The sequence below is a fragment of the Triturus cristatus genome, chromosome 3_1 (assembly GCF_964204655.1).
Source record: "Triturus cristatus chromosome 3_1, aTriCri1.1, whole genome shotgun sequence".
NCBI classification, from domain to species: domain Eukaryota; kingdom Metazoa; phylum Chordata; class Amphibia; order Caudata; family Salamandridae; genus Triturus; species Triturus cristatus.
Genome location: NC_140583.1, coordinates 628,938,824 through 628,959,761, shown reverse-complemented (window position 1 = coordinate 628,959,761; position 20,938 = coordinate 628,938,824). Strand labels below are relative to the sequence as shown.

Here is a 20,938-nt window from a genome sequence, read left to right as displayed (position 1 = left end):
GATGTCCAAGTGCAATAAGATCATGCAATGGAACGGAAGGGAAAGAGGACAAGTGATACCACCCCGGACTCAAGGGACTGAAACCAACCCGGTGGACGCAACCACAGGCAGCCCCGGAGAAGGGGGAAGAGATGCAGAAGCAGATGGGGGGAGTGAACTGGGTGCCTCGGAACTCTCGGAAATCTACAGGGGATCTCCCAACAGGGGAGTTCCCCCAAGTACTGAAGGTGGAGAAGTGAGAAGTTACCAAGAGGGTACCAAGCACACTCCAGGCACCCCGGTGAGACGTACTCGTACCGGAAGGACAGTGATGAGACCATCGAAGTTTAGAGACTTTGAGATGGGAGACGGAAGGGAGTATGCACGCAAGTAGAAGTATCTTTTAGAAAAATGTTATCCGTAAAGAAAGGAGATATGTAGCGTCGCGCTCTAGTCTTGACGTCTACGTGATGACGTAGAGCGCGGTGGCCATTTTGGGTGCCGAATATTAGGCGCCGAGCCCGCGAATGCGTCGGACGTTCCCCGGCGCTCTCCCTCTAATGTTTAATGTACAATTGAATAAACCAATACTTACCTGCAAGCAAACTGTGTATGGGCTGTGCTTCCAACCCCAGAGCTCCCACACTACACGGCTATGCAGGTTTTTTACTTTTAGAAATGTAAATATAATTGAAAAGAGGGTGAAATCCAACAGAGTTCGTGCTATGTACATTCGCACAGCTGTATTTCCCCAGTGCTGCTGCTAATTCTGTACTTGCGCTCTCACACTGGTCGGGTGCCATGCGTAAAGAGTAGTCCTTTTCGCTCTCTTCTGTGTAATCTTGTCCTCTGAGATGGAAGAACCTGAACTACTATCGTACCAAACTATCCTTTTGCGCCTTATTTTCAAACCCACCGTGGTGACGTCAGGTGACGCTACAGAGCCACGTCCCCGGCGGGTTCATTGCGCGTGCGCAAAAAGGGACAAGATGGCGGACAGTGCGGAACTGAAGGTAAAGCGCAGCAGGAATTCACCGGCGGGGGCCGTAGTCTTCGCAACCGGGAAGGGATTGGAGAGCCAGGGTGGGGGGCAGCACATGTTCCTTAAAGCTGGGTTAACCGTGGTCTGGCCACCCCATAAAGGTTTGCGCTTGATGGGCAGCGAGGTGGGCAGAGATGGGGATGTTCACACTGTGCCCATAGATGCGCATGGGGAGTGAAAGACCCTCTCTGAAGTGTACAAAGGTATAAGCTGCCTTTCGTCCTGAGCAGTTATGTGAACAACGGCCACGTATAACAGCCACCGTCTTTCTAACCCTTTTCGTCAAACACTGATGGGCAATCGCAGTTGAAGAGTGGGTTAAGGACTGACCGTCCTACTTTGCTATGGAAGCTAGTCTCTCCGAGGGGTGTACAAATGTGCCACATTATTGGTATTGTTGCTGTTTAAGACTAATCCCTGAGCTGAACAGGAGTTGTATTTTCACACTGTTATTATTAAAGTTTATGGGTGCCACATATGCGTCTAGTTGTTAGTTTGAAGGTATGATGCGCTACCTAAATGTATTTATCATACAATACTATTGTATGGCATTATTTATACAGCGCTTACTGCCCTTAAGTGGGGCGCAGACGCGCTTGACGAGCGGCTGTGTTGTGAAAGGTGCTGTCCTCCGGTGGATTTTCTAATGTGATAGCAGTACATTTCCCTCTTAAGTTATTGTTACTGGTGTAGCGGGCTTCTCAATGACGGTAATTTGCCAATTTTACTTCTGTCACCAACTCTGCCATAGTGAGTGCTCAAGGAAAAGGGTGGTATAGAAGTGGATCTGGTCTTGTTATGGAAGAGCATCACTCTTTGGGTCAGTGAAGCTTTCCTTTTCACTGTATTTGGAGCTCATGTTTCGTCAGGGGTGGTCCCAATGATTTATTGCTAGGGTGCAATGTTATTATAGCTGGACATGTCAATTGTGCGTTCAATTATGCTACCACGTCGTTCTCGCTTATTGCACATTGTTATTAAGTTCTCATATTGGATGTTGTGTAAGCGAGACCTGTGTTACTCAGGGACTGTCGCGACACATACGTTCTTGCAAAGTGAGACGTGGGACTGCTTTCTGTGTGTTAATATTGCGAGCCTTCCCTTCGCTCTCTGTTATTATAAAGGTCGATCGCTTACGGGGTTAGTTGCGGACAGGACACTATTGAAGTTGGTATCTTTACGGTTGCAGAGATGCAAGTACTTCAATCTCTTTTTTTGTATAAGATGACGTCGGGGGAGTTAGAGATTACACTCCCTATGCGCAGTTATTTCAGGCGCTGATTTTACTTTTTGACGCAGAGCATCGGATGTGCTGGCTCCTTGTTATCGAAGCTAATTCCTTGTGGAGGTTTAGTGATTCAGTCATATTGACTGCTAATTCTTCATCTCAGAGGAAAGGTGCGACGATCGTTTTGAGTTCTACCTTGACCTGCGGCGTTCTTGTTGTGACAGATCTCTGTAGTTTGGGATTTGACATTGTAGAATGTATTAAATGGTTTCCCATGGCTGCATAAACGTCGTTTTGGATGGTGGTTTCAGAAATGCTATGGGTAATATTTCTAACATTTCAGTATCTCTCTGGTTTCAGTCGGACCGTTTCGCTGACCGTTCAGACCGACCCTTCTAGTTGTGTCTGGGAGTGTATAGCCATATGCTTCTTTCTATTTAATAATTTATAATCGAGTCGCATACATTTTGCTAGGGCTTTAAGAGGGGCTGCCTCTGCCGAGTCTCTGACCTATCCTTTTCGGGTCATATATTCGTGTCCTTCACTTCAACTGATTAAAACGGTGATCAGTTTCTCAACAATAACCCCTGCCTCAATTTCACACGTTTAACCTCATCTTGTGTAAACTAAGAGTTTTTGCTTTTTCCAGATATTGTTTATGAAGTTTTTTTCTTGTCAACCAATATGACTTGAATTTAATTGCTTATGGGTGCCCAGTGAGTTTTTTTTTTTTAAGGTTTTGGGTAGGTGGCTGTGCACTCTTGAGAGTTCTGAAGCTCAGATTGAAGGAAGTTTGAGTTTCTCATAGTGTCTGTGAAGGTTCATGAAAGTATTAAGAATACATGCACATCCAATCCTTGGCCTCTCTGCAGAGTGCACAGTCCAGTAGCCACATACCTACCAGTCCTCCTTGTGATTTGATGAGTCCTAAGGAGGTACACAGCTGTCTAAATTTTGACAGCGCCAAAGAAAACGCAGTAGGAGGAGATATAGGTTAAGTGGAGGATATGAAAGGAAATGCGTGCAAAATGAGACATGTTACGTGTGAGTTGTGCAGAAAGGATTTCACAGTAATGGGAGAAAAGGGTGTAAGTGTCTAATAGAATGAGAGGCTGCAGAGGAAAGCACTTTGAATGGGAGTGATTGAGACTGCAACACCTTCCACAGACCTTAATAATGTTAGTCACAGACTCATATTTTCAGAATTGAAATCTTGTCAATCCTAATTATATACAACAAAATAATTTTTATTTATTTGATATTGCTAACCAGCATTGGCAAAGGCAATATGGCTGGCCTCTTTTAGGCATGGGTCCGCCGTTGTTATGTCTGTATTCAATAACAGAAAACTTAGTGGCAACCAAACGCTGGTTTAGTGCATGCTTTGTGAAGCACATCATTTTAGTTTTAAGCCAGGCCCTACACCACTTCTCTTGGAAAAGATTTAGGGGCATATTTACAAGCTGGCGATAAAAAATTATCGCCGCATTTGCGGCCGATAATTTCATCGCCTAATTAGCAAGGCCACGCTAACGCGTGAAACCTTGCTTTAGCGTCTGGATTCCTAATGCCCAGCTTTGCATCTCTAATGAGATGCAAAGTGGGCGTTCCTGATAACATGACAGGAGAAATGTCGCTTAGCGACATTTTTCCTATCATCAAGCCCCACGCTATGAAGCATAGCGGCAGGAAAAGTAGCGATAACCTCTGTTCTCGCTACTTTTGTTATGCCTGCTTCAGGACTGACTTAGCCATGATATCCTATGGAAGGTGGATATCATGGCTACGTTTGTGAGTCCCTATCAGCAAGCTAACGCCACACTATGTGAGATTATCACTGGGTTTCCAGCGATAATCTCACGTTAGGCAGTTAGCGCTGGGATTTTTATCGCTTTTGAGATAAGCGTTGCTAATAGCACGCTATCTCAGCGATAAAAATCCACGCTAGCCGGCGATAATTATCCTAGCGCTAAGTGCGCTTCGCGATAATTATCGCCGGTTGTTGCTGATATGCCCCTGTGTTGGTGAAGTTTTGACCCCCTCTTGCGTTTTCTGTGCACAGTCCGACCTCTTGCATGATAGGTGTTTACTTCCTTCATTCGTTTTCACAAATACATTGTATTGACAGAAGAGCAACCCGGGTACTTGCTTTTGTATTTGATTAATTCCTCATAAACGCATTTGCTGCCGTCTGATATTCAGACTGGGATCTAGTACTTTGCCCCAACTCATTTTGCAAGCAAAGATGCTGCCCATGTTGAGACTGTCATTGATTAGGCAGAGGCAGGCCCCATTTCTTTAGTCCCCCCATTGGTATTATTGTAGGCGAATTTGCTTAGCTAAATTAATATTCATGGTGTTGCCTCTATGGTTATGGTGCTGACTGAGACACTACATTTTTCAAAAATTGCCCTCCTTTAGATGTTGGAAATGATAATGCTTTATAGACTTTTTCATTTCATCTGCGACATTCCATTTTAAAAAAATTTTTTTTGTCAGAAACAAAATGTAATCCGTGTTAACCTCGTATCAAAGGTAACAGTTTAGTCTAAATTGGACCTGTTCAAATAGCGACCCAATCAAAATAAATCCAAATGTTAGGCTGTGTCCCAGATGAACTAAAACACAAACAACCATATGCCCGTTTCTTCCTCCGTCATCTTGGGCCTCACTTGTTGCTCCAGGGGCATTTAAGGCAAGTCCACTCAAAAGTAATTTAAGGCAAGTCCACTCAAAAGTAATGGTCTGAAATGAGGGTTCAAGGCTGATATACCGTTAACTATACCAGCTAACTAACTGTAGTGGCAGAGGCGATAGAAAATAGGTATAGAATGCATCCTTACTATTAATTATCAATTGTTTATTAATTGTAGCATTTCAGTGCATCGCTTTTGTAATGTCTATGTGAGAATTTCTGGCGGAGGTGGCACTCGTGTCAGCGAACTGGGAGGACAGAGATCCAGCTGTGGTGCACTCCTTTGATGCAGTCGGGATAGTCGTACCACCTTGCTGCAGTGTCCCAAGTTCTTTGTTCTCGGCCGTTGTCCTAGGGAGTCAAGCTACACTTGGGCTTGTGCTAACCGTCTTTTAAGCTCTTCAGAAATTAGGCCTCCAAATGAAATATTGTTGCAAATGTACCATTCGTAGCAAAGGCATAACTGATATTGGGTCCGTACTGTGGTGTAATGTAATTTGAGCCTAGGTTGAAATGCATTGCTATTGGATTTCAGTATTCATGCCAGGCTCGTACAATAATGTTACATGTGGGTAAAACTTCTCCTAGGGTACCCGTGGATGTATTTTTTTTTTTATTTTTTTTTGCACAGGTGGTACTCATGTCTGCGAATTGGGAGGACTAAGATCCAGCTGTGTGGTCGTCCACTGATGCACTCCGGATATTTGCAGCACCTTGCTGAGGGGTCCTAGGATAAATACGTATTTTGGGAGGGTATTAGGCGCTTTGTCTTTTATACGACAGAAAGCTGTCAACGTGTGATGATGTGGACTCCGTTTTACCTGTCGGGGGAGGGGGGTGATGGTGTAAACGCGTACATGTCTAACGTTTCTAATTGTATCTGGATATTATTGACATCAGTGATCGAAACCCTCCCATCCGTCGTTCTATGTCCCTGGAGTATATCAGGCTGGAAGAGGTTAATCTTTTGCTCTCCTTCCCTCCCCCTCCACAGCTGATAGGTCAGCAGCGGGGCCTCATGGGCTGGCTCTGCTTCCTCCCACACGGTCTCTAGACCTTATTTCTTCAGCTCCATGATATGCATTAGACTGCTCGTGTAACGCAGACGGGAGTCGTTTAGCCACTCTCGATTTCCTCTCCTCGGTTACTATATCTAAACATCACCATGTGCATTGCTTCCCCCTTTGTAAGGAAAGTTGGTGAGCAGAAGTCTGGTATCTCTAGCCACGTATAATCTTTCTGTCACTAGAGTCTTCCTGCTCCCACTTTTTTTTATTTATAACTATTGACTGGGGAGAAGCACTTTTCCCTTGAGGAACTGTACACCACCCCCCTTTCTGGCAGCGGGCTTCTTGCCCGCGGCTACGTCTTTTTTTCTGTTTGTGTGCAATTGACTGAAGCCTGTCTGCGTTTTTGGTTTTCACGTATGTTTATATAGTATTAGTTTGAGATGCTTTTATTAGGCATTTGTCGTGTTCAGGCATGATGCAAATAAATTACTCATTTAAAAGATCCGTGGCCCATCTTCCATTCTCGCTGTCGAGGTATTCACCTTTGTTGATGATCAGAGTTTATAGCCCCTCGATTTCAGCATAAAGCGGAATTTAAAATCCTCGTTACTAGTAAAACCCAGCACAGGTGAGCCAACCGTAGGGCTAAATTACCGACCTGGAAGAAAAAAAATCCAGTGCTCTTAGCAGTGAGTCTTTTTTATCGTGGTAGCAGTTTGTAAAAATTACAGATAAGTAGCTGCGTATTTTCGTTCTTCAGATTGGCCCTGCTAAAGCGCGCCTAATGTGCTAGGGTCCACTTTTTTGTTATCGATAACGTCCTCATTGGCAGTCATATGATTGTCGTGGTTTGGTGCGTTGCTCCATGCCCTCTTTGCAGTGCATGTTTCATACATATCGTATTTCTTTCTGTCCATGGACCTATTGTGTTTGCTGCCTTGCTCAGCTGGGTCATTCTTGAGTGTTCATGCACTCGTCGTTCAGTGGTGAACGCATCGTGGATTTAGTTTCGCGAATCGGGTTACAAGGGAATTATCGGTTATTATTTCGACGTAGGAGGATAATGATCATTGGTAATTATACTGTCAAATAACGACAGTTGTATATGCCCATAGTGGTGTTTGTGGCTTCGTTGAGCTCAGCTCTTTCCGCTTTGTTGTAGACTGGAGCATGCGTGGCTGCAGGTGTATGTAGAGTCTGGTGAGGGGGGGGGTGAAGTTTAGCTTCACTTTCATACATCCATGCATTGAGAGAGTAGCACATCCATACTTCTCTTTTATTTGTACCTTATTCATTAGCCTCCTGATTGTCACAGTTGGGAGGTTTTGACACCCAAAGGTCAGTGTTTTATAGGCAGCCCCCAAAAGCGTAATTTATTCAAGACAACATTGGTCAGCGGGCTTAATTTCGTAAACTCTTGTGCAGTCCGTTAGCAGACATTGCGTCAAGTATACGGACAAGCACCTGAGGCCAGTGTTTGAGATGAGCTGTTCAGCGATTACTGAGATATTTAGGCGGGCAGACGTTACTGTAACAGAGGGTCTGTAACGTTAAGTGATGCTATCCCAAGTACCGTGTCTAAGCAATGTATGTATTTATTTCATTGGACTTTTTTTGCTGGCGTTCCCATGTAAAACATTAAAATCAGAAATGAGCATTCAGACGGTGCTCCAGGACATTGTGTTGAAATTAGGGGAACAGGGTGACGATTTTCTTATTTAACCTTGATGTATCTTATTATTGGGCACAACAGTGAGCACATCCTCTTTGAGGATTAAGCTGGGAAGCAGTTTTTGTGGCATCTACAATACCTAGCTTTAGTTCCCTTTTGTGGGTATGTTAATGGTGCTTCTGAATCTCCGTGACCGTTTTCTAACATGGCTTTTTTTGTGCTTTTTCATAACCGTCCTTCACTAACTGGATCTGTACAAGATAAACATTTGCTGTTATCGTTTGTAAAATCAGTTTTGTGTTCTTGATGCACATAAATATTTTAGCATTGCGTACACTGCAGAGTCAGCAGTGAGCTGAGGCTGTTTGATTAGATATTTGAGCAACCAATGACACCTATTTCAAGAACGCACAGTTTATTAGTTCAAGTCAACAATTTGAGCCGTCCATTGGTGCCATCTGCAAATTCCTTTTTCTAAGTCTGCTAATGTACAACAATGTTGAGGCATACTGTTATGTATGTCCTTGATAGTTTATTTCCTGCCATCTCCACCTGTGATATCCAGAAACCCCATACCTTTCCATGGCAGTGTTAGTGGTGGTTGGGCAAAGAGATCCAAGTTGCTGTCCTCATTGTAACTTCTGGTTGGTCCCTCATTCATACTTTCATTGTCATCCAGTTCTTGACTACAAACCAAAATTCACACAAAGTGTACAATCTGTGAAGTTGGCTCCTAATTTAGCATTGAGAACAAGGGAACTTTGGCTTCCAGCATGAGAGGAATTTCAAAGCAGAGCCCACCTGTGGATTGCTCCACCACATAGGTTGTGGATGAGTTGTGGAGTGGAGTCTGGTTAAGGTCACAGCCCTGTTATAACAGCAACGTGATCTTTGAAGAGTGGCTGTGAAACAGAAGCAGGGTACCTACTCTCATTAATGCCTGTAACATCCGAGGCGCCAGTAGGCTTGGCTTGTACTGTGATATCTACCATGCCTCATATCCACCACCTGGTGTTGGCAAATGCTGCTGTGGATGGAGGTGTTGCTGCTTGCTGACAACCGTTTGTCTTGCCCCTTGCTGGAGGCCAAAGAACGAGGAAGGGACACTGAGCAGACTGGGAGTTGAGTGAGTGTAGGACCGCACTCCCCAGCGTGCCCTGCGGCTCCCAGCGCTGTTGCGCAGCTGCCAAAGTTTTTCGTGCCGGGAGGTGCCTTCAAATTTCTGCAGGGGCTTCCGCAGTGCGGGACGCCCTGTTGCTGACCACCTTTTGTCTTGCCCCTTGCTGGGGGCCAAAGAACGAGGAAGGGACACGGAGCTGGGTGAGTGTAGGACCACACTCCCCAGCGTGCCCTACGGCTCCCAGTGCTGTCGCGCAGCCGCCAACGTTTGTTTCGCGTCGGGAGGTGCCTTCAAATTCCTGTAGGTGCTCCCGCAGCGCGGGACGCGCACAGGCGTGCCCGGGCCAAGGGCAGGCCCGTCTGTGCCTGTCAGCAACCGGAGGAGACTGGGCTGGGCCACCCCTCTGACACCTGTCAATTACTTACCCCCAGCGAGGTGAGTGCGTCACACTTTAGTTTCTCTTCCTTATGCATCTAACATGGGAAAGTGTAGGGGGGTTACCCCAACAGTGACCGGTCACATCAAGTATTGACAGTATGTTGGAAAGAGCTGTTAACATCTTGGCCAACAAGATCGAATTAACTGAGAGGCGCCTCTTCCTTTAATCGGGACTCCCTTGTCTGGTCCATTGATCGGGGCTGCCTGCATTACTCTTTCCCCACCCTTGCAATTTGATGGGCAATAATTCAAATGTCTCTTCGTCTAATGGTCCCGACATTAATACTGAGGCCTCCGTTGTTGAGTTAAGCGATGGTGTAAATATTGTAGTACCTTCAATAAACCCGGTCCACTCAACAATCCCTGCAGGCCCTGAGGTAGCTCCTGGAGCAAAACGAAAGAGAGAACCCACAAAACCTATCAGTGCTGAGAGGAAACCACCTACTCGCCCAAGGTCTACTCTCACTGCATTGAGCTTGTGGATACATGCCTCTTCGTCGTCGCCTAAGACTCCTGAAGTTCCTGTACACATTCCTAATAAGGAGCTTGGTCGCTCTGTCTGCACCCAGACTGATACAAGCTCTCCCTCTTCAGAGTGCTGTAATCAAGGGGACTCTTTCATTAATCTTGTAGCAGACACTGTGTATGGAGGTGTGAAAGACCTATTGGAAAACAATCTTGCCACTCACAAGAAACAATTGGATCATTTAGACAAAATTGGTGCCAATTTAAGTTCTCAGACCAAACCCATGTCACCTGTTAAGCTTGGGAGGGCAGACTTGAATGCCCGAAAGAATAATGCACTTACTACTAACGCAGTTATCTTGAATAGTGCTCCATTGTCCATGCCACCTACCAGTTCTTGTGGTATTTGTGATAAAGTTAAGGAATGTTTTGTATCGGAGTCCTGCAGGAGGCAAATTAAAACTTCTGATAAAGGTGGTGTTGATAGTCTGCCAGCTAAAAACTCGTATTTGCCTTTTAATTTTCCTAGTACTTCTGCTAGTGTTTGGGTCAGTGTTAATTCTGGGGGCGTAAAACCATTTGAGGGTGGTTTAGACCCCGTGGGCACCCTAAATCCAAAGTGTAGTAGGGAGGTATTGAACCTGCCACCGGCAGCCTGTCCCTATATTGTGGTCTCGGCAGGCGTACCGCCTCCTAAAACAAACCAAGTTGAAACTTGGGAGCAATTACGCAATAAAAGTGTTGATTGGCTGTCTAAACACAAAGGGTTTTAGGTGTCATTTATCAATAACATCATTATGACCCGTAGAGTTGGCTGGGTGGGACAGTCCGCAAAGAACATAGAGGGAGACTGTATAGTCATCAACTTTCGTAATCCGTCTTTGGTCAAATCAATAGTAATGGCTCAGGAGATCAACTCCCAAAACACATCTGGGCTTTGCCCCTGGGGCTATTTCTATAAACCACCCTTGGGGGCTCAACATCTTGGTGCTCCTCCCCTTTCTATGCATAACAGGTTCCTGCCATTGTCTGATCTAGATAGTCAGGATTGACTAACCCCACTCCCCCGCAGTATTATTTGAGCCAATCTCTTTATCAGCTGAGCCACTAACCCGCAGACCGTGTATTTCAATAAAGTCCGTGGCTGATCTCAATTTAAAAATACTAAGTTGGAATGTGGCTGGCCTGGAATCAAACTACATTTACCAGTCTGGTTAGAACTAGTCCAAAAACAGGACATTTGTATGTTTCAGGAGACATGGGCTACACGTGACTTGTTTTTAGAGGGATTTGAGTGCTTTAATATTGTTGTCCCTATCCCAAACTTGGGACGCCCCTCAGGTGGCCTTTCCGTTTGGTTAAACATCTCTGCAGGTAGAAGTGTAAGGGTCTTTGACACTAACAATGATACATTTCAGGCCATTATTTATATAAAAGAGGGGTTTCTATTTGTTTAATATATTTTTTTTAACCATGCTTTTCAAAATACACCAAATGTGAATTTTACCAATTTGTTTAAATTCATTTCTACTATACAGAATCCAAAGAGTTTTGCAGGGATCTGCTTGGGGGGAGATTTCAATGCAAAGATATGTTGTGGAACTCGTACAGCTATACACGATTGCTCTGCAGAAGACAGATCTTCGTAGGGCACTTGCGAAATACCCCAAAGATCACGTCTGTTATTAAATTGTATAGACCAGGCTGTAAAGCAGTCATCACGTTAAGAAAGGAGGAAATAATTAAAGAACGCTGGGACAATCTTGTATGTGCCGTTACGCTAAACAATGGGAGCGGCTTCTGGTCGGCTGTTAACTATATGACGTCCATAGGACATCCCCTGTCCTCGGTTAGCTGTAATATCTCCAGTGAGACATGGGCGGCCCATTTTTCTAAGATCTATTCAGCTCCAGTTCAAAATAGGGCCTCTGATGAGCATTTAGCCGTTACCAGGGTTGCGAAAACTCTGTCTGAAGTGGAGGACGCAATCCAACAGATCATGGGTAACAAAGCCCCAGGGCCGGATGGTCTGCCCATTGATCTTCTAAAAAATCAGCCTGAATTCTGGGCGCCTCCTTCTTTTTTTTTTTTTTTTAATTTTTTTATTTATTGAATGTTTTTAACAATTTAACTGTTTCATCAATACCAAATACATGGTCAACTAGCATTATCGTGCCAATTTTTAACAAGCATTGGCATAGCCAGTAGGTCTCACTTTTGGGATCTTACAAGTATTTAGTTATGCAGCACAATATCCTTGGTGCAACAACATCAACTGTTGCATGGCTAAACACTTATAAGGTCCCAAAGGCGAGACCTATTGGCTATACCAATGCTTGTTTTCTATTTGATGGAAAGGTTTAGGTCTTCAAACAACACCAGTGAGTGGTTTGCTGCACAAAGGGCCCTGGGCTGCGATGAGGCCAGGACAAGGAGGCTGTGCCCGAGAACTACCTATTGCTTGTAACATGGAAAGTGTTCAGAATATCTGCATTCATCTGTATTTTATTAATCCCACCAAACATCAGCATGAAGAATCCCAATTAACATCTGCATCAACTCACATACCTCAACCACTCCCCCATCCCACTAATGTTAACACCCAACTGCAATTTATTTCATCTACCCCAAGGAAATTCTAGTGAATGCATGGAATAGTTGCTTGAGTCACTAAACTAACCCCAATAACATGACTAGCCACTAACCTTGGGTTCGGTAGCAGCATGATGCCCCGGGTAAAGCGCTTCAGCACCACGTCAGGGGTAGTAAGTGTTATATAAATGCAATTACAATTTACCAAGGTTCCCCAGAAATAGATTTCTGAGGCTTAGATATCTGTGTGAGTGAGAAGGGCTGGGGGTTCAAGAGCGAGAGAGGGGGGGGAGAAAGAGAAGGCGTTGACTGTTGAAGAGATGGCGGGCAGGCAGAGAACAAGACGAATGGAGAGTCAGAGGAAGGCGAGAAGGAGCAGGAGGGAGAGAGTGACAGGAAGTGAAGTAAGAGTGGAGAGAGTGAGCGAGGGGGGGTTGGGTGAGGGAGTGGGCTGAGGGCAAGGTGTGTTTAGGAACATCAAAGGTTCTTGAAATGAAGTGACGTCATTGAAGATGGAGTAGGTGGGAGAGAAGTGTCATGGCGTGGTGCGACAGATGAGAGGTGAGATTGGTAAGGGCAGAGGGGGCTGGAGAGTATGCAAGACAATAAGGAATTTATGAAGGGAGCATGATGGGAGCACGGGAAGGTAATGTAAAAAAGGAAAAATATGGCAGAATATGAAAGACGGGCGGGATAAAGAGATGGGATATAAAGGGGAAGAAAGGTGTGACGAAAGGAGCGGTCAGAAGAGGGTAGACATATAAAGTGGAAGAGAAGTGGGCGACAACGTAAGGGAGTGAGTGATGGAAAAGGACAATGCAGATCTAAAAATAGGAAAGGGAAAGAGGAGAAGATGAGGGTCAGAGAAGATGGTGAAGTGAGGGAAAAATGGGGGCGTAGAAAGTACAAAGTAGAAACGGGACCAGGGAGAAGAAGGGTTCAGAAGAGTGATGAACAGGAGATGTAAAGGGGGACAGAGTGGCGGGAAACAAATGAAAAAGGCAAAAGGTGGAGACGGGGAAAAGTATGAAGAGAGCGGAGGTTGAGAAGATAGGGAAAGCAATGAGAAAAGGAGGAGCTAGTGAGAAAATGTAGGATGTCCTGGCTCGTTTACGTATGGAGCAGAGATTCTGGGAGAGTGAGGGGAGGAAAAGTGGGGAGAGCCCGTGAGCAAGGGAAGAGAGTCTGGCGGTCTAAATGACCATAGAAAGACACGTCTAATACAGTCCCATCTATTGAGACATTCGGCTGCGATATGTCTCCTCCAGGAGACACACCTTACAGCAACTACTTGTAACAGGCTGCGATCTAACAGATGGAGTGACGTATTCACCTCATGCTACTCCAACTACTCCCGTGGTGTGGCGACGTTAATTAAGAGGGGCACCCCATGGAAAACCCAGAAAGTAGTCAGCGATACGGAGGGACGGTATGTGCTGGCATTGGGAACACCGTTTCATAGGCAGGTACTCATTGCGAATGTGTATGGGCCAAATTGTGGATGATCCCTCCTTTTTAAGTCTCGCTGAGCCAGCGCATGCACTGCTCTGCGAGACATTTAGTGTGTGGGCTTTTAAAAGTCCTACCACACGCTTATGGCTGGCGCAGAGCGTGTGGTTACGCGCACAATGACTAGCAGAGGTGCCATATGGCTTTCCTCACGGTGCGCTCACGCCACTCGCCAGCCTGCGTGTTTTTTTATTTCCTTTTTGCGCGCGCATAACTCTGGCTTCTCCCCCACCACATATCGCGTCTCTCAGCCGCTCGCGCAGCCAATACTTGTTTCAAAGAGAAACGTGCACATTTCCATTTTGGTTTCCAACTGCCTTTCCCTTTTCTGTACAGACTTTCTTGGTTTCTACCATTTCCTTGGCATTTCTAAATAACATTTCTCAGATTACATTTTCCCGTTTCTTTAGCGTTTCCTAACTGTCCCTCACCATTCCGCTGTTCTGCCCCCAGGTATTGGTCTACTAGGTGCCCAGCAGTGGACTTCTGCTCTCATACCCCATAATATGGTGCAAGTACACTCTCTGCCCCTCACACACAAGTTCCCATAGCTTGTCTGGACGCCGTGTTAGCAAGTATATTATGGGTTTTAAAGCACCTACTGCTGCGTTCCGGGCCTCCAGCAATTTTCAGGCAACAATAAAAATGTATTTCCCTTTTTTTCCTTAGTCAGAAATGGCCATACAAAAAGAACAGACACGAGTGTCAAGCCAGCACTTTTCTGCCACGTCGCTTCCAGCATCACGTTAGTGTCAAACCACATCATGCTAGAGTATCAAACCACTCGTGGCATTTGTTTTTCTTTTTCTAAAGGGATTTTGAAGTAAATGGTATTGTTTGGTTGTGGGTACAAGGTCCCTTGTCTGTTTTGGTGATTGTACTTTGGAACTATATGTTAAAAAGGCTGGCACCTTGTCTTGAGACTTTTATTTGCTGATAGGTATCCCATATTTTGGTATCCGAGTGAAGAGACTTGATTATTTTTTCTGATTTGGTGGGTGAGTAGACCATGAAGCTGTTAGAATAAGTGATTCTTGATGTTTGCATTGTGTGGATGAAAATGCATGTAGGTTAATTTGGATTAATTAGGTAAGTGCATTTTTTAAAATTTTTTTTAAAATCTGTTTTTATTTTCTTTAAACAAAGTAGAACAGAGGTCCAGATAGACCCAGTGTTAAGCCTACAACCCATTTAGAGTGGTGTTTCACCCAAGGCTCTCTAAGAATATGTAAAGGCAGTAATAGACAGTTTAAAACACAGCATGTCGCCTACACCCCTTGTTGGGCTGGCCGCGTGACATAGCATATATAGCAATATTAGAGTGTTGTGTGAAGTCTCAGGACCTTTTTGGTGTAACAACAATAACAGTAAAAACACGGGCAAGAGGCCTATCTAAAGCGGATAGTAGTGAATAGACAGAAAAAGGTCGAAAGAAGAGGGGAGAAGAGAAAAAGAAGTATACAGCAACAAAAGCGGCTAGGTGGGCGGACGGGTATATGCGCGCAGCACGGCATGGTGTTAAGAGTGCATATCTTGAGGCTTGCCGGAGGGAGCGTCGCCCAGAGCTGGTCTGGTTATGCAATTAGCCTATTGGGGTCCGACAGGAGTATGGCATCTTCAAAAAGTCGTAACATTCCAAGCTTGGAGGGTAGATAACGCGCATGTTCTATTTTACAGAGATAGTGGATTAAGGGTCGCCAAACAGCAGTAAAGCGGGTGTCGCGTGATTGCAATCGCGCTGTAAAAAGTTCCATGGTTATTACATGCCATAAGCGCTTGAACCAAGCGGCTATTGGGGGAGGTTCCGTTTTTTTCCCAGTACAACGCTATAAGTTGTTTAGCCGCCCCAAGCATATGAAGTGCTATAGTCCAATCGCTACGTGTAAGTGCTTTTAGGTTGGTAGGTTTAAGGCCCAAAAGGATTGTGGTTGCAGACTCAGGCAGGGTAAAGCCCAATACCTCCTTGATATGACTAAGGACTTCCTTCCAGAGCAGGATCAAGAGCGGACAGGCCCACCAAATATGAATGAAATCTCCAGAAGCATTCGAACACCTCCAGCACAATGGGGACACGGCAGGGGAACATTTTGTACAGTCGAGTAGGCGTATAATACCATTGCGTCATAATTTTATATGCATTTTCCCTCTGCGGGATGTTGCGATAGACCCTAGGGATATCTCGCCAAAGGCGATTCCACTGTGTTGGTGTGATTTCCGTAGTTGATGTTGATTGCCATTGGCGCTGATATGAGTGTGCAGTTAGCACTGGAGGGTGCTATAGGATCTGGTACGTCCGAGAAATAAGGCCCTTCGATTCATCGAAGGAACGGACCAGCTGTTCAAAGGGGGTGAATGGTCGGACAGCGGCCTGTTGCATCTCGGGTGAGGACACCCAATGCCGCAGCTGTGCATATTGTAGTCTCATGCTCAGTGGGAGACACAAGTCCTCCCTACACTGGGCAAATGTCTTAAGTGTTTCCCCCCCCCCCCCTCATACAGGTCTGCGATCACTCTGCATCCCCCCTGTAGCCAGTTGGCGAATGTTTGTGAATGGAAGGCCGGAGGGAATAGTGTGTTAGCTGCAATGGGAGTATGGGGGTAGGGGAAGGTAGTTAGTCCCTTACGCACTGCTACCTTGTCCCATATATCCAGGACCGTTTTAGTAGGTACTGCAATATAGGCACTGCGTTAGCGCGCTGTACAATGGTGCCACGCTAGGTCCCAGATGGAGCGTCCAGTTACCGTCCTGTCCATATGGAACCAGATCTTTTCGCTTTCAATAGCTATCCACTCCGAGACAAAGCGTAGATGCGAGGCCCAATAATAATCCAAAAGGTTAGGGCACGCTAGTCCCCCTCTGTCTCGCGGCGACATGAGGGACTTATGAGAGAATCGCGGCCTACGTCCGCCCCAGATGAAGCAAGTGAGATCTCACTGGAGGCCCTGTATTTGGTGCTGCGGGATAGGGGTGGGGAGACATTGAAATAAATATAAGATTTTAGGGAGTATCGACATTTTCACGGCATTAAGCCTACCCAACCAGGAGAGAGTTGGGGATTTCCATCCCCATAAGTCTTCCAGAACGGTTCTCCTGCATTCTAGCCAATTTACCTGGGTCCATGTGCCCAAGGTGGGAGTCCATTGAAGCCCTAAGTACCTGATCTGCTCCGTGGCCCATTGATAAGGGGCAAGCGTTTCCAAGACTGGTATCTCCTCCTTCGGGATCGTAAGGTTCAGAGCCCAAGATTTGCCATGATTCATTTTAAGGCCTGAAGCCTGCTCAAAAGATTGTAATAGTGTGTGAAGCGCCGGGAGGGATGTATGTGGATGCGATATTGTGAGGATAAGATCATCTGCGAAGAGAGCTACCTTGTTCTGCCTACCTCCAAGGGAAATACCATGTATGTCCGCATTCTGCCTGATCATCTCTGCTAAGGGCTCTACCACCAGGGCAAACAGAGGTGACAAGGGGCAACCCTGCCGTGTACCTCTATGTATGGAGAAAGGGTCTGTAAGTTGTCCATTAACCCGAACCCTAGCTTGCGGGGATAGATAAGGGGCCATGATCATATAGATCATGTTCCGGCCCAGTCCGATCTTTTGCAGCACCGCGCGATGAAAACCCCAGTCCACCCGATCAAGCGCCTTCTCCGCGTCAAGCGAGAGAAGGCAGGCTGGTATATTCCAGTGCTGTGCTTTCCTCACCAGATGCGCAATTCTACGCACATTGTCCGCCTATTGCAGGGCTCGACAAATCTAAAAAATCTTACTTGACCTGCAGGTCGAGTGAGTAGACTTTTGTACTCGACCTAACATCAATGCACTCGACCCACAAATTGATCGCATATGAATTTTTTTCAAAACATTTGCAGCGCCAACAACCCAAGAAAAGGTTGGCCAACCAAAATAACAGCAAATTTTATTAATTTATCACCCAGTACCTCCCTAAGATGTGTGTATCAAAGTGCCGTGGTGAACGTTTCTGCGAACATACATGGCAAAAAATACCCCATAAACTTTAACATGTCACTGAAATAACATCCATGACAACATATCAGGCACTTACTTGTTAGTGTAGATGCTGATGCTCTGAGCTAAGGGTTGCGTTCTTCATATGCAACGCTGCCTTCTGTCCTTGCTATTCTGTCTTGAAATAACTTTGTGCAACAGGACCAATGTACTTGTATCAATCGAGGTTGAAACAGACTGAGCCATCGGTATTTATGGCCAGAGATCAAGTGCTTGTTCTTTCAAATATAGGGACAGTTTTGCATATTCATGGACCTGGAAGGCTGTGTCAATGTGATTGTCATTGTCCTGTGTTTCCTCTCAGCGAAAGCACTACTGTTCGGGAGGAAAGTGTCCACTTTCGAGCTGTCCACTTGTATTTGCATTAGCGCTCCGTCAGCTTTGAGGCAGAATGTAGCTCAAAGTTTCGTTTAGATTGCTGTAGCTGTGGCAGTGCTTAATTTGTATTAAAAAAGGTGCCAGGGCCTTTGTCAGGAGTCCATTGGCTTGGCAGTTCGGGCTGGACTGTTCCCATGAGGCACAGGGTCAAGAATGATTTCCATATAGCCAGTCCTGAACTGGGGTGGCGAACAGTGAGCTAAAGAACGATGATGGATTCAACCCAGGTGTGTGACTGGGGGTGAGTGTCTCCAAAGTAGACAAACCGCTGCTCCACCATGGCAAATTGTAAAGAGGTATGGTCAAGACTGATTTGCATATAGCCAGTCCTGAACTGGGGTGGCGAACAGTGAGCTAAAGAACGATGATGGATTCAACCCAGGTCTTTGACTGGGGGTGAGTCATGTCTCCAAAGTAGACAAACAGTTGTTCCACCATGGCAAATTGTCAGAAGTATCATTGAGACATCAGACAGTTGATGTTGTTGCACCAAGGATATTGTGCTGCATAAATACTTACAAGGTCCCAAAGGCGAGACTATGCTTGTTTAGGGGGACAGGTTACAGTATATTTGTTGGCCAGTGGGCAATGCAAGTGAGCAAGCTCAAACCACCCGGGGGTCTCTGCAATAAAAACAGTAAAATAATGGGGCCAAATTGTGCATTTGCAGCCCTTTATGTCAGCGAAACAATCAAAAACTAATTTCTGAACATCTGCTACTCATAATAGAGTTGCTTTGTGCAAGCTCACTCCTCTTAGTTAGTAGTGTTATGGAAGTTTCCCAGCCCTCATACCAAAACTCACTTTCAGACTGCAGAATTTACTTGCACAAATATACTGCATTTGCTCCTCAGTGATGCAGGTGCGCTTGTGCCATTTTAACAGTTTGCTCTCATATGGGACAACTTTCATTTCGGCACTGGACTACTAGGACACACCAGTTGTTCCGAATTCCCAAGACAGGATTTCCGCTCCACAAATAAACTTACTATCAAGGTGGACTTACATCACAGCAATGCACCAACAACAAGACTAACAAAAGAAAAGGAGGCAAGGTCAACTTACCACCACAGACACATGGGCTCACCAGCGCGCCAGCTGCAACACTGCTTAAGCCAGGCAGGCACGCACATAGCAGTTAAAACGTCTCCGGTCAGGCACACTTACTGTCACATATTAGAAAATCCTGCTCCCTAATAACCAGCACGCAGCAAAAATAAAAGCTACCAGGTCTCTCTGATCTCGAAACAACCTTAATCATTCCAAAAAGTACTCCTGGCATAGGCACTGACAAAACCAATGGTCTAGTTTTAATGTGACATTGGGGTCTGCCCTGTGGATTCTAGCAGCTGAGAATGTTCCCTGCAATTGCGCCATCTTTTTACAGAAACAACATCTACGATAGTGAAGCTCACTCCCCCCTCCCAAAGCCTAACTCTGGGCCTAAACGTTCTTTTTGGGGGGGAAACTGTCGTAATTAGCGGTCCCACAATCTGCACCTTAGAGGTGATGAGTGACACTTTCTTGCGAGCAAAATCAAGCAATGAAGGTGAGGGAAACATACAAATATTCACAAATTACACCCACTTGAGCAACGAGAAACAGTGTCAGCATAGTACATTCACCACACAATGTTCTAATGCAACTTGCATAAGCAGGATTATTATAAGCTCTGGGAAGACATTTAATTTAATTTCCTTTGTATCCTCAGATAACCCGTTCTTCTGTCCAGATTCAAGTGAAAGGGGCTCTCTTTAAGGTCCCAGAATTGGCTATGGCCAGTGAGTGGTAATGAATTATACATTGCTGTCACTTGAAGTTGCAAAAAAGTACGCCTCCAGCAATTAGGCCGCTTCAAAATTGCACGACGGAGGGGTATAGGCGCAGAATGAATGTTGTTCTGTGTTATGGTGGCACATGAAAGGATACATTCACGCAACCTTTCATTACTATTGCAAACCTTACTTACAGTCCTTAACTTTATTTGTGAAGGCTCTTGCACTGACAGAAGTACGGACGTTGAAGTGCAAGTATACATGGAACCCTACGCCGCATAAACACCAAAATCAGACTCTCTTCATCCGGGCAAAGCGTCACAAACCTGTTTTTAAACAGTTTCTATATGGGTGCACGCACTGTAAACAATTGCAGGCCCCTGCTGCTGGAGAAAGCGCTTTGCCGTAATTACTGTGCAGCCCAAGCATCATGAAGAGATTAGGGAAATACTAAAAACGCACGGGCCAAATGCAGCACTAATGAGAAACCACAAAAAAGGACCGGACGCTTTCAAGAAGAACAAATAATAATTAAAAAGTTGTCAAAATGCAGCCCTTTAGCACGATGTTCCGAAAGGGGGTTAAACTGAAGGGGGTTCTTGGTCTATTCTTAAGTTATTATCGGGTCGAGGGAGATTTAATGTAAGCCTAGCCTGCACAATTATTGGTTCCAACTCAGGTGCTTCACAATATTGCCCACAACTTTATAATTTACGGACGGATTCCACTGTCTGTCAGCTGAGTAGTCTGAGCGAGCGGAGCCTGTCCCAGCATCAAACAAGAACAGAAACTGACATACTATTATTATTATTATTAATGTATAAATGTGGCCACTGGATATTCATCGCCCTTTTGTCTAATCGCTCTGACATGTTTATTGAAAGCAAGCATATAGAGACATATGGCATAGTAAGAACAACAGCGATTAGGCATCGTAAGCTAGGGTGGTACAGCAAGACAGTGTAAAAGTGACCCATCCGGGTAACCACCCCGCCCCCCCAATTAT

General features: G+C 45.4%; 1 protein-coding gene across 3 annotated transcripts in view; it reads left to right on the top strand.

The window, feature by feature from the left end:
- Window positions 1-943: 943 nt before the first annotated feature.
- Window positions 944-20,938, top strand: part of PIAS1 (protein inhibitor of activated STAT 1) — an 872,437-nt gene continuing 852,442 nt past the window's right edge. For 2 of the 3 annotated variants that reach the window (XM_085644594.1, XM_085644595.1), the window contains exon 1: window positions 944-992. In XM_085644594.1, the coding sequence (XP_085500720.1) occupies window positions 969-992 (24 nt within the window). In that variant the 5' untranslated portion in view covers window positions 944-968. The other variant, XM_085644596.1, reaches the window with a different exon arrangement.